This window comes from Sinocyclocheilus rhinocerous, unplaced genomic scaffold (assembly GCF_001515625.1).
Source record: "Sinocyclocheilus rhinocerous isolate Xijiao unplaced genomic scaffold, SAMN03320098_v1.1 scaffold2269, whole genome shotgun sequence".
Taxonomy (NCBI): Eukaryota; Metazoa; Chordata; class Actinopteri; order Cypriniformes; family Cyprinidae; genus Sinocyclocheilus; species Sinocyclocheilus rhinocerous.
In genome coordinates this window covers 33,252-51,157 of record NW_015628756.1, presented here as the reverse complement: position 1 = coordinate 51,157, position 17,906 = coordinate 33,252, and the positions used below count along the sequence as shown (strand labels likewise).

General features: G+C 37.0%; 1 protein-coding gene across 1 annotated transcript in view; it reads right to left on the bottom strand.

The window, feature by feature from the left end:
- Positions 1–4,368: 4,368 nt before the first annotated feature.
- Positions 4,369–17,906, bottom strand: part of LOC107738454 (serine/threonine-protein kinase PRP4 homolog) — a 40,155-nt gene continuing 26,617 nt past the window's right edge. The window contains exons 5-15 of the mRNA XM_016550213.1: positions 11,108–11,189; positions 10,793–11,003; positions 10,535–10,608; positions 10,357–10,447; positions 10,117–10,264; positions 8,471–8,608; positions 8,084–8,237; positions 7,889–8,003; positions 7,577–7,728; positions 7,292–7,378; positions 4,369–5,050 (exon numbers count right to left, since the gene is read on the bottom strand). Of these exons, the coding sequence (XP_016405699.1) occupies positions 4,847–5,050; positions 7,292–7,378; positions 7,577–7,728; positions 7,889–8,003; positions 8,084–8,237; positions 8,471–8,608; positions 10,117–10,264; positions 10,357–10,447; positions 10,535–10,608; positions 10,793–11,003; positions 11,108–11,189 (1,456 nt within the window). The 3' untranslated portion in view covers positions 4,369–4,846. The remainder of the gene's footprint in view (positions 5,051–7,291; positions 7,379–7,576; positions 7,729–7,888; positions 8,004–8,083; positions 8,238–8,470; positions 8,609–10,116; positions 10,265–10,356; positions 10,448–10,534; positions 10,609–10,792; positions 11,004–11,107; positions 11,190–17,906) is intronic.

The window sequence follows — 17,906 nt, the reverse complement described above, 5'->3', positions numbered from 1 at the left end:
GGTCGTTGTTCAATCTGCATCCTCTGCATCCGAGGGCCTGGGCTGCTGACATGCTGCCTCGCCGCCTGTCAGCCAGTGGCTTAGTTTGTTCAGTTTGTTCATGAAAGTAACTCATGAAACTGATGTCGGGCATGCTTCTGAGGCAGCTTAACGGTTCAGTGATCTACAACAAAATAGTACGAGCTTTGGTGATAACTAAGCAAATATTCAATGATTTATTTGATCAACCATCACGGGATAGAACACACAGGATTGTGGGTATCAAGGCAACGAAGGAGATCTATTCTGCCTTTAAATATCGACCAGATGAGGAATCTCAGGAGGCAGGAAGTGAAGCTAATTTTGGATTCGACGTGTCGGAACATGCTGTTCTTAAGCTCTCAGTTGTTATTGGGAACATGCTTGTTCTTAAGTTATAGTTGCATTGTCGGGAACACGCTTGTCCCAGAGCTATCTGGTTGTTATTGGAACATGCTTGTTCTAAAAGCTGTAGTCGTAATTGGAACATGCTTGTTCTTAAGCTACCTGGTCATTATTGGGAACATGCTTGTTCTTAAGTTATAGCTGTATTGTTGGTAACATGCTTGTCCAAGAGCAATCCGGTCGTTATTCGGAACATGCTTGTTCTTAAAGCTGTATCTGAATTGGAAACATGTTTTTCTTAAGTTTATCTGGTGTTATTAAGAACATGTTACTTACATTTTTAAGGTATTGGCAACATATTCATTAGGTAATCTGTTAAAAGCAACATGATTGTTGCTACAGGTTATGCAGGTTTTGGCAACATATTTGTTTGGTCATTGGTTAAGGGCAACATGCTTGTTGCTTAAGGGTTTGAGATTTTGCTATCAGTGTGTGTTGGGGGATATCAGCATATGGTTGTGTTTTGGGGAATTATCACTGCTCTCCCTGCTCTTATCCATGCTAGGCTGCATGGATGCGCAGGGAGTTCTTGCCCAGAACAGAACCATACCTCCAATCCAAACTGTATGCTAATTGTCAGTCATCTTTGACGAAAGTGGTCCTGACAGAAATCAAGCGTAAGCGTTAGTTCTGGCAGGTCATGTTACTCTGGCTTGCTTAGTTGGGGACACTTCATTTCTAGCGATATCGTTGACTTGATTGCAAATTATTGCAAAGATACTATTTAAACTGAACTGATGATGACATCACTGAATTCAATGATGAACTGCCTTTAACTGAAAAATTTGTGTTTACTATTGTCATTTTGCATTATTGACACACTATTTTCCTAATTAATGCTGTTCAGTTGCTTTGACTCAATCTGTATTGTTAAAAGCGCTATATAAATAAAGGTGACTTGACTTGACTTGATATGTCTCTCCCTAATATTTTGTGATGTACATGTACATAATTAAAACCATAAAAGTATTTATTATTATTATTTTTTACCATGGTTTAACTAGGCCTATAGTAACTAAGGTTTTGTTTTTGTTTTTTGCAGTAAAACCACGGTTAATTTTCGTAAGGGATACTTGTTATTTTATGTCTTTTTTATTTTACCGCATGTATTTGTGAAAATGATTAGGCCAGTGGTTCCCAAACTTTTTTCTGTGTGCACCCCTTTCTAGTGTTTGACACCTGTCAAGCACCCCCACCACCTTACTCTGATTAAACTCCACATTTTTTATCTACAATAACTAAGTACAAATATTTTCTGTATATTAGAAAACATCAACATTTCAGTTATAAATAAAAAAAACATTACTTCCTACCTTTTTTAGTGAGATGGATGGGCCTGCATGTTTGCACACAGATCATCAAAATTTGGTGTAATGGACGACAGTTTTACTCTCAAATCATTCTCAGCATATAGGCTTTGTCAATGTTTGGTTTTCAACAATGTCAATGCAGAAAAGCCTGCCTCAAATAAGTATGTGGTTGCAAAGGGCATCAATACTTTCAGCGCCTGCTTTGCCAATCCTGGATACTCCACCATTGCTGAAGCCCAGAAATCCACCAGTGACTTATTTTTAAAAAGTATATTGTGTCTCCCATCAGATGATAACTCCAGTAATTGCTCTTGCTCTTAAAATGAGAGATGTGGGATTGGAGGAGTGACATCAAAAGGATTCTGAATCCATGTCTGAGACTGGTCCATAGTGGGGAAGTAAGTCCGCAGATTTTGGCTAAGCTGGTTGAGATGTTCAATTATGAGGCCTTTTGTGTAATTACTTAGCGCAGCTTCCCGGGATTGCAAAAATTCAGACACTCGGTGGAGTTTGTATTTATCCAGTTAGCCCAGAAGACTATCTTTTTTAATAAGTGCTTCAACTTTGTCCTGGGTGTTAAAAATAGTAGTACTAAGGCCCTACAGACTTAAATTAAGTTCATTAAGTGTAGAAAATATGTCTGCCAGATATGCCAGCTTCTGAAGCCAGATGTCATCTTGCAAGAATGAAGACAAGTGAAATGGGTTATGAACAAAAAATTCCTGAACTTCACATCCGAGCTCAAAAATTCTTGACAAGACCTTTCCACGCAATAACCAGCGCACTTCTGTGTACAGAAGTGTTTCATGCTTGCGTATTGTGCGAAAAATCCGTTTCACATTTCACAAATCCGTGTTTCACATTGTGAAATTCACAAGCCATCACGTATAGGCTTGCAGTTAGCGGTCTCTTACCTGGAGACTCAATCAGGCAACAAAAAATGTCGGAAAACGACACCTCTGGCCATTCCGTTGGGTTGTTTGTCCAGTCACAGATACTGTATGGGCAGTCTGACCCAATACGGCTCAGTTTTTCTACATATCCACTCTGTCGAGCGGCAAAAATGTCAGAAAAAAAATGTCAACAACAGTGATGAAACCCACTCTGTAGAGTAGTTTGTCTGTTTAGGGCTACTGTAGAAACATGGCGGCGCAAAATGGCGGACTTAACCGTGGAGGGGGACCCGCAGTGTATATAGATAGCAATGGCTTATTCTAAGGTAATTAAAACGTAACAGTGAATTTTGTAAGGCATTTATACACCACTGAAAACAGTTTTGTATGTTACATGGCATTTCTGTAAACAGATTCTCAAAAATATTACACATTGCACCTTTAAACTGCATCCCTCCACAATCGACTACAAGCTTGCATTCATTTTTGAGTGCAAAGCCCACCTCTCAAAATCCAATCAACCAGTGGATAGAACCCACTCTAGATTTTTCGAGATTTTCGATTTTGGATATGTCACAATCAAAAAATTTGCTACTTAAAATTTCAAGATCTTTAAGATGAGTTATAATAACTACAATAAAATCTACATTATCAATAGTATTTCAACTTGAAGTAGATTGTTTTACTACCTTAATCTGTATTTGTCAGCTTGACCATATGAAACCATGTGAGTGAGGTGGGTGAATCAGGAAGTGTGAGCGTAGGAGGCATACATTTTTACAGGCTTCCACCTATGTCTAGACATTCCACCTCGATGTCTCCAAATGAATGCTTAAATGTCACATCAGGGAGTCAAAACAGAAGAGGCCTCAGCATGTCTCAGATGCCACCGATTATGTAACAACGGCAGTTGACTTAAAACAGGTTACATAACGGTTAAAACACCTTAATACATCAGAAAATGTAAACATTTTATTACTAAAAAGATAACACTCAAGTAGCCTTTTCATTTTCATTCACAATCAATTCTTTCAAGTTTATTATTTTCAAAAAAAAAAATCTTCTCCAAGTTAGAAAGAAAAAATGTTTTACACTGTGAAAACTGAATTATTTACACTAAAATAATTGATCGTCTGTCTGTCAGGGCATATCTGTTGAGACTTTCTGTTATGGTTCAATTCAGGCAAAGAGGGAGGCACTTCCTATCAGAAAACCTTAACATTGGGGAATTGAAATACAAGCATCATCTCTAACAGGCCTGGTACACTGAAATTGGATCGTAATGTGGTGCCCAATTCAAACTTCAGAGATAACTAGCAATAATAAGTGGCTAATAGAAACCAATAGAGACTCAAAGTAATGACCCAAAAAATAGATTTTTCAAATTAAAACAACAGCTTTGGAGTTTTTGGAAACAGTGAATCCAGGTAAATTAATTTAGCAGTTGAAAAATGACAATTTGCCATCATTCACTTACTAAGATTTAACACCTTAAAGTCCCATGTAAATTAAATCGTTTCTAAAACCAATCTCTTAATAGGACAGGCTTGTAAGGTGGGACAAATAAAATGGGACAAGAAGGTTTCTAGTGTGATCTCCAGTACCGTTTGAGGTGAATGTACCAATATGGCAAAACCAATAATTTTAACAGCTGTACATGATGGTCTATTGCGTATTGTTTTCAACAGGAAGGAGACTGTATGAAGTTACTAACCAGCAAAAGTGGTGCACTCATTGATTAGATAAAAAAAAAAAAAAAAAAAAAAACCTTTCAAATTGAAGCCACTGGTTTAAACAGTCACCAAAAAGGGCACATTTGCATTATAATTGGAGAATCCCAAAAATAATTTGTCTCTTAAGATACCCCTCTGATTTGCTTGCCCAGCCATTTTTTACCTTTAACATCTGAACAACTCAACTAACCTTGTAAATGCTGCATTCTGCACATTTCGGTCACTTCTGAAGTTAAATAAGACGAAGTCTGATAACTGCTAAACATGCCTTTCTCTCAAGTGAATGACAATGTGTGCATATGTACAATAAAAACAAGATCATTCTGAGAGATTTGAATCAAAAATGACTGGGTAAAACAAAAATCACTAGAAAAACATGAATAAAAATAGAAAATTCAAAGTCTTGTGATGATTCCGAACATTCTGAGCTTGAGTCTATTGGCTCAGTCCTGGAACAGTGGACAGTCAGAGGTCTGATGTGAAAGTATCACATCTTCTCCTGAATGAAAGGGTGCTGAAGGGCTTGGTTGATGCTGATGCGTTTAGCTGGATCCAGCATCAGAGTACCGTCCAATAGATCTTTAAGTTGCATGACCTTCTTTCTCTGATCCTCCGGTAACCTCTGACCTCCGATCATGTCCGCGAGCAGGTCTTTAGTGGGGTTAATGGTGCTCATCACAGTTACCTTCTCCTGAAAGTTTAAAAGAATGTGTGAGAGAAGGTGAAGGGCATGAAACAGGAAGCAAACTAGGGATGTCACAATTCTCAATATAATACTGAACCGTTTGGTACGACATCCACGGTTCAATACACGCTTGTGTGAATTGTTTTTCTTTTTCTATTTTGGGTTTAAATAATTTCCATGCATTTTATTTCTCTCCGAATTGGCTCTGTTGGTGTGCCCGTGAGTTCACGCTCTGAGATCAGGAAACACCTCTCCGCTTATAATGTGCAATTGAAAAAGCAGCACAACTGCTCATCCTCCCTTTTTAATGACTTGCGATGAGAAGCGTTTCTAAACCTGCTGTCCAACAACAACAAAAGAGAACATTATAACATGTTCACTCCACAAAATCAGTTGAATGTTTGAAATGACTTTTGTGATCTGATGTGGCTTCTTATTACAGAATGAGGCAGATAATCTATTCTATATTGTAATAAAGGCTATGCCGATTAGCATTGGATTTAAAATATACTTTATGTAAATACCCAAGATGGCTTGAACACCACAGATAAACTATACATTGTTGCAGTCGAGTGTTTTTTGTCTTCATGTTTCATCATTCAAAACGTTTCCATTTTAATTCACCTACAGCAAGAGCTGGATGCCTTTTTCTGAATTAAGGATTTCCTGTAGCGTCCTGATTTCTATTACTTCTGTGATGCATATGTGGAGTTTCTGTGTGAGGGTGCCCTCTGGCGTCCAGTGTGAATTAAACAGACATTACATGTGTTTATAGCGCTCAATAATAGCAAATCCATAAAAATAATACTTCTCTCAAAAGAAATTTGAAGTAGACATATGATAATCCATGTTTTCTACAGTGTACAGAAGTGTACTGGAGTTTTATTTAAAGTGTTGTAGAGCTTTTTTAAATAACGTTTTAAATCGCTGATCACAAAAAACCCCCCCCCAAAAAAACACTCTGATGTGCCAAGCCATCAGAACCGAACCAAAACGAAAACAGTGGTTAAAAACAGAGGTATCTATTGAACCGTGGGCTGACTGTATTGTTACATCCCTAAAGCTATGGCAAGCCGTTTTGACTTTTATTCCTTCACTGGATATGAATTCTTGATATCAACAATTAAATTTTTACTAGTTAAAATGTCAATTCTTAATATCAGGAATTAGATTTCTACTAGTAACAACTGCTATTTTTGATATCAGCAATTACATTTCCACTAGTTAAATGTCACCATAGGCTGGCATTCAAAATCAATTGTTGATATCAAGAATTGATTTCTTACTAGTTGAAATTCCAATTTCACATATCAGAAATACAATTATTACTAGTAAAAACTTTTATTTTTGATATCAGTAATCACATGGTTACTAGTACAGACGTCTATTCTTGGTTACTAGTACAGACGTCTATTCTTGATATTAACAATTTAATTCTTGATATCAACAATTTAATTCTTGATATCAACAATTTAATTGTCACAAGTGACAATGCTCATTTCTGATATCATGAATGTGATTGTTACTAGTAACAAAAGTCATTTTAGATATCAGAAATTACCCTCCCAATTGTTGATATCAGAAATACATGTTCAGATATCAGAAATGAACATTGTCACTAGTGACAATTAAATTGTTGATATCAAGAATTAAATTGTTTATATCAAGAATTAAATTGTTGATATCAAGAATAGACATCTGTACTAGTAACAATGTGATTACTGATATCAAAAATAAAGGTTTTTACTAGTAAGAATTGTATTTCTGATATGTGAAATTGGAATTTCAACTAGTAAGAAATCAATTCTTGATATCAACAATTGATTTTGAATCGCAGCCTATGGTGACATTTAACTAGTGAAAATACAATTACGGATATCAAGAATTATAGTTTTTACTAGTTGAAATGTAATTCCTGATATCAAGAATTAGCATTTTAACTAGTGAAAATTGAATTGTTGATATCAAGAATTAACATTGTTACTAGTGGAAATGTAATTGCTGATATCAAAAATAGCAATTGTTACTAGTAGAAATCTAATTCCTGATATCAAGAATTAACATTTTAACTAATAAAAACTGAATTGTTGATATCAAGAATTCATATCCAGTGAAGGAATAAAAGTCAAAACGGCTTGCCATATAAAGCAGATGTGTGCCATTATCATAGTTGTGTGAAATGGGCATTGAAGTCAATTAGAAAACCAACACATGAAAGTGGAAACCAACACATGAACTGGAACGTACCCTTTCAGTCACTTTGTCTACCTCTATATACAGGAAGTTTAAGTTCTGGTCAAAATGTTGGTCTTTAAACAGGCCTTTCCGGATCATCTACACAACAATAAAAAACAAAACAACAAAAAAACACCATGTAAGAATCTATACATAAGACTTAAATGCCATAATAAAGCGAGTAACTATTTAAAAACTATTCTTAATTGTAAAAGATAAAGTTAAAAAAAAAAAGTAATTTACATGTAAGATTAAAAAAAAAAAAAAAAAAAAAACCTGAACACTCTGGTTCAGTACCTTGTTGGGCATCTTGCCCTTCAGATCCATGGCCAGCTTCAGCATGTGGTTGTTGGAAGAGCCAGGGAACAGGATCTTCCCAGTGTATAGCTCATATAGGGTACAGCCGACTGACCACATATCAATGCCATAATCATACGGTTTACCAATGACTGGGAAGGAAGAGAAAGTTAAATCCAATTACTAGGCCCATGCATAATTGGTTCACAAGTTCTGCTGTGGTTGTGGGTGGGAAAACAATCTGTGAAAACTAAAATATATTAATATGAATGTAAGCAAGCCTGCCACTCACACAACTACAATGCAACTTACCGATTTCAGGTGCCCTGTAGAATCTACTGACTAGGTACGGAGTGATTTCATTGTCAGCGACATGAGATGCAGAGCCGAAATCACAGAGTTTAAGAATGGTCTTTGATTCATTCACCTGCAGACAGAGTGAGTGAGTAAGTAAGTGAATGAATGAATAAAATCTCTTGAGTCAGCAGCCATATAGATGATGCTCACCAATATGTTGTCTGGTTTGATGTCAGCATGGAGGATGTTGCAGCGTTTCAGTAGTTTGAGGGCCAGAAAGAGCTGCTGACTGTAGGAACGAACTGCTTTGATGTGCAGCCCCACATCTTTACCATACTTTTTCAGTACTTCGCGCAGGTTCATACTGAGAGAGACAAACATGGTGATAACAGCTGAGAATTATTAAATAATTAATTAACGTCATTGGCTCCAGCAAATCTGTGCATTGGTATCAGCCAAAATATATGTATAATCGAATCGAATCGTGAAATCAAAATCGTGAATTGAATCGAATCGTGAGTTGAGTGAATTGTTACATCCCTAATCTTTACCAATTTTCTCACACACATGCACACACAAACCACAGGCATAAAATACCTGAGAGGCTCAAACACCAAACAGAGATGCTGTTTGTGGTAAAAGTGTCTGAAGAGCCGCAAACAGTGAAATTTATCATCAGGATCTGCGTCATTCAGCTTCTTTAGAAACTCAAGCTCCTTCAGTCCAGTCTTCTGCCTGCAGACACAGCAAACAAAACCATTGAATGAAAATGGCTTTCCCAGCCATGCCTACGAGAAAATAGATATGGTGGAAACCTTCTAACATTTGGGTAAAATATAAAAGAGCATAAAGGCAAAGTCACAGTGACAGCCACTGTTTAGAGCAGTGTTTCCCAACCGGGGTGCCGTCTGTCGAGAGCAGGGGTGCCGTGTAAAAAATCATTTTTTAATATTTTTAAATTGCTAAAATGTTCAAAAAAGCATCTATTATATAATATCCATTTCTGATGTCGCCAATAATTAGAGATGCACCGAAATTTCGGCTGCCGAAAATTAGTTCACCACTCAGGTATCACTGTCACGTGGTGTGACGCTCTGCGTATTATCCCGCTCCGCTCAGTCGCTCCACTCGTATACCGTTCATGCGAATCGGAACAGCAAAGTCCACTCAAAAATTGAGCCGACAGGAAACATCGATGTAGTACAGTATTGTTTCTGTCTGCAATAGCCCTACTGTGCTGTAACAAGGTGTGGTAAATGGGCAACTCTGGTAACGCTGCCCTCTCATTCATTGATCTGCTAACCGTTATGCTCACGTGTCCTCTGATAATAATAGCTTTCTAGGATTAAACATTATTTGGATAATTGGTAAAAAAAAAAAAAATTTTTTTAAATATCTTAACCCTACTGTTAGACCTACCTGAAAAACTAAAAAGCAATTTATTTAATTAGAAGGCCTGTCGTTATTTTTTATTTGTGCTATCATTATTAATTTCTTTATTTGTTCTTATTTTATTACTGACTGCTTACTTGTCATTTTTTTATTCAATTCAAAGTTTGAAATCAAGCTATCTCGTGCTACTGCACCAAAATGACCCCACTGTAAAATTCTGATAATAATAGCTTTCTAGGACTAAACATTATTTGGATAATTGGTAAAAAAAAATCTCTTATATTTTAACCCTACTGTTAGACCTACCTGAAAAACTAAAAAGCAATTTATTTAATTTGAAGGCCTGTCGTTATTTTTTATTTGTGCTATCATTATTAATTTCTTTATTTGTTCTTATTTTATTACTGACTGCTTACTTGTCATTTTTTATTCAATTCAAAGTTTGAAATCAAGCTATCTCGTGCTACTGCAACAAAATTACCCAGCTGTAAAATCAAAACTTTGTTTAATTACCATTATAACTAGCTATCTCACAATGTTTACATATGAATAAAGGCCTACATTAAAATCTGTCATATAAATTGGTCTCTTCATTAGAAATTGGCCTACTGATTGCCACCATTGATGGACAAATTTTTTTAATAATATTAAATATATCTGTATGACATTATATTCTGCAGTTCTTCCCTGTTGTACCGAATATCTATACTTTTCAAATTATCATATCGAAGTTAGAAATTAAAATATTGTGACAAAATTAATTTTGTAGGGTGCCACAAGTTTGTTAAAATTTCCAAAGGGTGCTGTGACTAAAAAAAGGTTGGGAAACACTGGTTTAGAGGAGTACTTACATGAGCTCATTGTTTCGGATGATCTTGACTGCCACCTCCTGGCCAGCCCGGGCAGTGTCCCTAGCTCTGACCACATTACTGAACACACCCTGTCCAGTGTACCCATACACATCATACCGTTTGTCCAGTATCTCACCGATGTTCACACCTAAAAAGAGATGTTTTTAATTGTTCATTCTTGCATCTAAAATGCACTGCCTTTAGGAAAGAAGCAAGAGTTTGGAATAAAATAAGACTTACGGTAGTATCCTTCTGCATCAGTCCAGTTGTCCCTGAGATTGGGGTTCTCCTTAAAATCTTTACCAATGCCCGCAGCCCTCAGTCTGGCACTCTGTAATGGGAGTGACAAAGCAGTCAAATCTCTCAAAGTAACCAACTGGTTTAATCTTAAAGCTGCAGAAAGGCCAAATAAGCTTACATCAAAATCTGCAGCAAACATGTCATCTGACTCAGTGAACATATCAGGTGCTGAGGGCTTCTTTAGGTTGGCTCCTGCATAAAAGACAATAAAGAGCTTACAATCAATCAATAGCTTACAAATTGTTTGATGTGTCTTTATAGGAAAAAGACCATCCAGTTGTAACATTAAAATTGCCCCACATTTTCTGAAAACTGCTCAAGCAAGAACCCTGCTAAAACCCAACTGTAATAACCAAACCCAGTCAGAGTACAATACCTTCTTTCTCCTGAGCGATGAGGTTGTGCTTGGCCTTGATGTTGGCCTCAAAAGTGTTTACATTCTCCCGCTCATATTCCTTCACATCGGCTGCTACCCGTTCCAGGATGTCATCAGGGGAAGGTGAACGACTGCGGGTGCTGCTCTGAGGACTGCTCGGCTCTGACGCCATGGAGCCCATATTACTGTCCTCATTTACAGCTTTATATTTCTATATCAAAACAGAACAGAGTTTTATGGATGTATAATCTGATCATGTTCTCCGAAAAGGAGGTAAGTTACAGTCTTTCAGAAGAATTTGCTATATTGTGTTACCTGCACAATAGCAAGTCGCTGTTGTCGTCGCTGCTCAATCAGAGCCTCTTCATCCTCCTCTTCTGCATCAAAGTCCTCCAGCCTAAACATATTCATTAAGGTGAATTTCACATCAGTCAAAAGACTCAATCACTTCAATGACAAGATTAGTACCGTTAAATGCAGCTATATAAATCAAATAGGGGTGTTACAATACAATTATCAAGACAAATAATTTTATTACTACAGAAAAACATATTTTACCATTAAACATGCACTAAAAACCTCTTACAGTCCCCAAACTTTTGAATGTTAATATATTATAAAAATTCTCTTAGGCTCACCAAAGTCTACGCTGTAAAAAATTGCTGTAAAAACTGCCAAATTCTGATAGTAACATACTGTTTTCCATTTAAAGTGATGTACTGTATAAAAATGAATTCTGGACAATATTCTGCACAGTACGCAAATGCTGTTAATTTACAGCCCATTTTCAACACTAATCTTATGGTCCAGTGTAGTGTTAATTTTGTCAGCTATTTTTAATTTAGTCTTATTGTGTTCACACCAAAAGTGAATTTAATTATTCGCGTGAGTAGATTACATACAAAGTCAATGCAAAGAAGCAAATAGAGGCGAATTCGCGCCGGGCGATGCAAATGACAGGAAATGCGCGACGCGTTTGACGTGAACGTGCTATATTCGCCTCAAGTCTTCCACACAAATTGAACATTTTCTACACGAGCCGAAAATTTGCATAACGCATTGTCACGTAAGCCAATCAGCGCTGGAGGTGGTTGTCATCCAGGTGCAGTTCCTTGACAAGACTGTGAAATTCAGAGTTTTGTGCACCCTAAACCCAGACACGTTGGCATTTGGCTTTCGGGCGTATTTGGGACTACCACAAAAACAGGTATAAAGCAGCAATTGTAGTAATCTTCGTTTGGTCCATTACACACCATTAGTCTTAGTCCTGTGTCAAATGTAACTTTTAGCTTTTATCATATTTAGTCAACTTGTCCTGTTTTAGTTTAAGTTAAGTTTTAGTCGACTAAATGTCTGAGCATTTTAGTCTAGTTTTAGTCAGTGGAAACGTTTTCGAAACACATTTTTGTCATATTTTCATCTTACTTAGATAGGTAGATAGATAGGTAGATGGTAGATAGATAGGTAGGTAGGTAGATAGGTAGATGGATGGATAGATAGATAGATAGATAGATGTATATAGCTCAATTTTAATTGCAATGATTGTTGTCATTTGGGAAATTTATTTGTACATTTCATCAGAAGTTGCTCTTACACCAATAAGCACAAATCAATAGAATATCGACTCGTATGCATGGTTTATTTTACTTCATCTAGCGTACAGAGTTATCACAGGATATAAATTAGAGGCTAAATAAACACCAAAGACTTTAGATATACACTCGCCCTGTCTACGTTATGAAAACTGGCGTAACAAAAACCTACTCTCAAATATTGTAACAGTGAAATTCCTAATAGTAATTCTAATAATTGCAAATAGCATTTATGTTTTTCTTTTAAAGGCACAATATGCAAGATTTTTTTATTAAAATATCCAAAAACCACTAGAAGAGTTTTACATATTTTGCTGACTTGTGTACTTACATTATCCCAAATGTTTCAAAGAATGTTTAAATCCAGAGAAATAAGCAATTTTAACTAGTGACACAGACCGTGCCTATAGTGTCATTGTGTCGCCTGCCAATTACGTCATACACCCTCGATTTCCGGTTTTGTTTTGTAGAAAACATGGAAACACCAAAGACGCTTTAATATGCTATGCATTTTATTAGACAGGTGACGACCGCACAAAGTAGCATTTATAACAGAACGCTCAAATGTATCAAGTATGATAAAACAGCACTGCTTACTTAAGTGGTCGACTGTGGCATAATAAAAGCTCTGCTGCTTTCGACTCATTCATGAACATGATTTCTGCCCGAGTCCCATCGGATTGCTTCGGCTGTGGGGATGAAGACGACAACTCCCATGATTCCACACTCTGTCACGGCGTCATCTAACTACGCCTTTGTTTCTTTGTTTTGAATACGTGCCATCGAGTGGCAAACAATTACACATTGTGCCTCTAAAACAACGGCAAAAAAAAAACAAAAACATTGCGCACAGAGGTTGCGTAAGTAACGTTACAATCAGCAACCACTATCGCAAACAATACAGTCGAGATCCATTACAGAACACGGACTGGCTGAATGACACTTTCATTTAAACAGAATACCTCAAATGGAGATTGCTGAACTCCAGCTTACTTGTACAGTACTATATGTCATGTTTTCAGATCACGGCACCTCCGCAGAGAGAGTGATTATGAATGGTTGCCAGATTGCATAAAGCAAAAAGCCGGGCAGAGTAACGTACGTATCTGTTTAACAGTAAAGCTCTGATAGGGGGATTTGAGCTCTTGATATCTGGCAACCGCAAACATGAACGCTCGCTTAATAGAGTCTTGTACTGCAGTCTGAAATGTTTTGAATCCACTTTTTTCAACAAAAATAAAAAGATTTTGGTAAAGTTTTAACATTTTAGTCTCGTCTTTTTCATCAACAATATTGCATGTTCATTTAGTCTCAGTTATCGTTTCATGACCTTATCTCGTCATCGTCTCATTTTCTTCAGGGGAAAAAACTTAGTTAACGAACATTTTTCATCATAGATTTCATTTTTCGTCATAGATTAAATTAACACTAGTTAATCTGAAGCAATAGCACAATGGCGGTGAACAGGTGTTTCACAGGAGTTTGAGTACAAGTCTTTGCCTGTCCGTGTTCGTGGCACTCATGACAGAAATATGTGTAGAAAACAGAAGAAAATAAATTGAAATCACTCCAACGGTGAGTGTTTATAAGTGAATGATTATAAAAGCATTAAATGGAGAGGGTAAAACCCTGTTTATCACTGTAATACATAATTTATTCCCAATTGTGTGCTTCTTGGTGACAGTCATCCTGATGGTTTTGTTGCTCGTCAGGAGAAAAAAACAAACAAAAACAAATAACTGGTCAAATATGTTCTTAAATATTAAACTTTTAAAATGCAATATCTTTTAATTGTATGAGCTTTATATATATATATATATATATATATTAATGTTCTTAGCCTACAGATTAATAATGCTAAATGTAGATCAGAAACGTCTTGTCACATATGGTTTGAATAGCTAGTCACAGTCATAGGTTATAGATTGATAAATAGTAAGAAAAAGAACTATATTTGCAGCATTGTTGTTTTCTGCTGTTTTAGTGAAAGTAATCTATAATTTTGTGTTTTTGTTGTTGCTAAAATAACCACGTCATCCGCAGCTCTTGAACTTGGCGCCGGCACGCGTCCGGAGAGAGAGAAAGCGCACGGAGCTGAAAGGGCTTGAATAAGGCGCGTTTGGCTTTAGATAAAAATACTAGAGGATATACCGCTGAAAGTTATTTACCATAAACGACCTTGAGCGCTTATGAGATCTGCTGCGCTGTTTTGATGCGCTGCTCACTTAAAATGGTGCTGCTGTTACAGCTCGCGGTCCGGATGGATGCCGGGATGCGGATGTGGTCCCCCTTTTGAATATCAGTTATATAAGTATTTAAGGGTAAAAGACTTGAGTTGCTTTTAAAATATTCACAAGTCCTTTTCCTCGAGTCAAGTCTGGAGTCATTTCAGTTCGAGTCTGAAGACTATAAAGATGCAACTCGAGTGCGACTAGAGTCAGAGTCACTAACTCGAGTGCCCATCTCTGGCCTAAGCGGTTTAGAAATTTGGCATTCAAACCAACCGCAAGCCAATCAGCAAACAAAAAACATTCATATAAATTTTTCTAAACAAGAAAAAGCATTTCATGCTAACGACAACTTGACAAAGAAATATAGAAAATGCGCTTTGATGCATCCAGTGTAGAGACGGCGTTAGGATGTGGCAGACCATTTTCTTTTTCAGTTTTAGCTCATACAACTTTAGTGTAAACTCGCCTTAACCTTAAATTCCTGAAGAAACGGGATAACCTTTCACAGGTGAGAATGTGTTGGTTTGTGTTTTTAAATGTATTAACTCAATATTACAAGTTTTGAAACACTGGTAACTTATGTTACTGTTATGGTGAATGACATCAAGTTGACCCTTCGAATATGGTGAACGGCTTACATATAGCGGCCCATAGTAACAGTCGCTAATGAGGCATCGACGTATACATATCTATGATATGCACTGAATGTAAATAGCCAATGAACAAAAAAAAGAAAGTAGCAGCATGGTGCACTTTTCCTTAGTGCCCGTTTCCATGGTGACTCGTCGATTTGTTGCCCTGTTGAGGATGTCTTGTGTATTAACTATGAACATACTCTGAATTGACTGAACTTACTCCCGGACGTGTTTTTATATAAGACATATAAATAAGACAATATTTGAATAAATAATAATAATAATAATAAATTATTTGCAGCAACTGATGGAGTGCTGAATGCTGCACGCACGTGCAGTATTGTCCTTTGTTTAAACCCTTGCCGGTTAAACATTCATTCACATGTTGTTCTGACATGCACACTAGGGCTGTACAATTAATCGCAATCGCAAAACAATCGCGATTTAAGCACATGCGATTTCTAAACCGCATAAGGCTGTGATTTTATTTATTAATTTATTTATGTTCTTGTGCGCATGTTTAAGATGTTAACCAATCAGAGCTCACTCAGCGCATCGCGTAAATTATGATGAAGCTGAGCGGGAGATCAGAATAGGCAAACGGGAGGAAAGAACATAAAATATGGATGCAGGTCAGAATAAAAATGATTTGGTGCCAAAGAGAAATTCAACATCAGTCATTTGAGAGTATTTTGGATTCAGGAGAGAAGATGTGTCACAGAGCAAGGTAATTTGCAAGACCTGTGAAATGATTATTGCAACGACACGGTGCAATACTACAAACCTGTTCCAACACTTAAAACAGCGCCATAAAAAAAACTATGATCAATGCATGTCGCCAAAGTCCATCGAAACTAACAAAAGCACACCTCAAAGTCAGCCCGAACTGACTGAACAAGTATCCATCATTCAAGCATTTGCAAGCATCACGCCTTAAGAGAAAGGATCAAAACACACAAAGAAATTACCGACGCAATCACCTATCATATATGCAAAGACATGGTGCCTTCGTACATCGTCAGTAAAGACGGCTTCCGAAGACTAATACAAACACTCGACAAACGATACCAGCTGCCATCTCGCACTCATTTCACACGAGTTGCTATTCCCGAAATGTAAGGCGGGCGTTGAATACGAGCTTAAGCAGGTGAAATACTATGCCACAACCACAGATATGTGGTCCAGCAGGAACGATGGAGCTGTATATGAGTTTAATGGTCCATTATATTAATGACAACTTTGAAATCAGAAGGATGCTTGCAAACAGCATACTTTCCAGAAGATCACACTGGAGAAAATATGTCTCAAGGTTTAAAAGAAGCTTTAGCATCATGGGGACTTTGTGAAAAGAAACAAGTGTCTATCACCACAGACAATGGATCTAATATAGTGAAGGCTGTCACTTTGAACAACTGGACACGATTGCAGTGCTTCGGACACAGACTACATTTTGCAATTGGTAAGTTAGATTTTATTATACATTATATATTTATTATACTTTACATATTAAGAATATTAGGACACTTTGTAGGACAATTTTTATTAAGAAACAAATTTTGCAAAGAGGTTTAATATAAAAAAATGTATTATAATGTTTTGTACTAATGTACTATAGTATTTTAACTTGTACAATAGTTGGCATTAGCTAACATTAGCTAATAATGAACAATTTGGTTTTTCAGCATTTTCAGCATTTATTAATTCTTGTTAATGTTAGTTCATGTCAATACAGTTATTCATGTTAGTTCATGGTGCATTAACTAATGTTAACAGTAAACAGTATGTATTAGTAAATGCTAAAATTAACATGAACTAACATTAATAAATGCTGTATTAGTATTGTTCACTGTTAGTTCATTTTAGCTAATGCCTTAACTAACTGTTAACAAATAGCACCTTATTGTAAAGTGTTACCCAATAGTTTTATATTTAAATGCATGACATACTTACAATATAACACATTTTCATCATGTTTTGCAATTATTATTATTATTATTTTTTTTTAGAAAATGCAATCAAGGATGAACCTCGCATTTCCTGAGCCAATGGCTTGTGCAAAAATATTGTGGGACATTTTTCCCACTGTTGGAAAAAAAGAAGATGTTAGCCGAAGCCCAGGAAGAACTTCAGCTTCCCCAACATGCTCTCATAACATCATGCCTGACAAGATGGGGCTCAATGCAACAAATGATAGACCGGGTATTGGAGCAACAGAGGGCATTGTCTCAGGTCCTTTCAGCTGACCGTAAAACAAGACACCTTGCGAGGTGTGCTCTGATTGGCCAGCTATCCAGTGCGTTGTGATTGGCCGAATTCCTCAAGCGTGTGACGGAAATGTTACACCCCTTACCATATTGTGATGCCTGCGGCAACCACATGTGACGACTCCAGGCTGGACTCTGCTTCGTCCATGGTGAAAGCCGATCCGGCGATCGACAGCGCGAAGTTGAAGTATTTCCTCAGCAACCAGCACGGAGCAACTCCAGGCATGACTAAGCGATATCGTCCTCTTTTGGAAGGCCAAACAAAGTAGTTTCACTTTCACAACGAAGCACACAGCGCCTTCACGACATGGCGGCGGCGGCAACAATACTACAGCGAGAATAAAAGATACGCCTTCTTTCTTTGCGTGAACATTTGGGCGGCGTTATGCAAA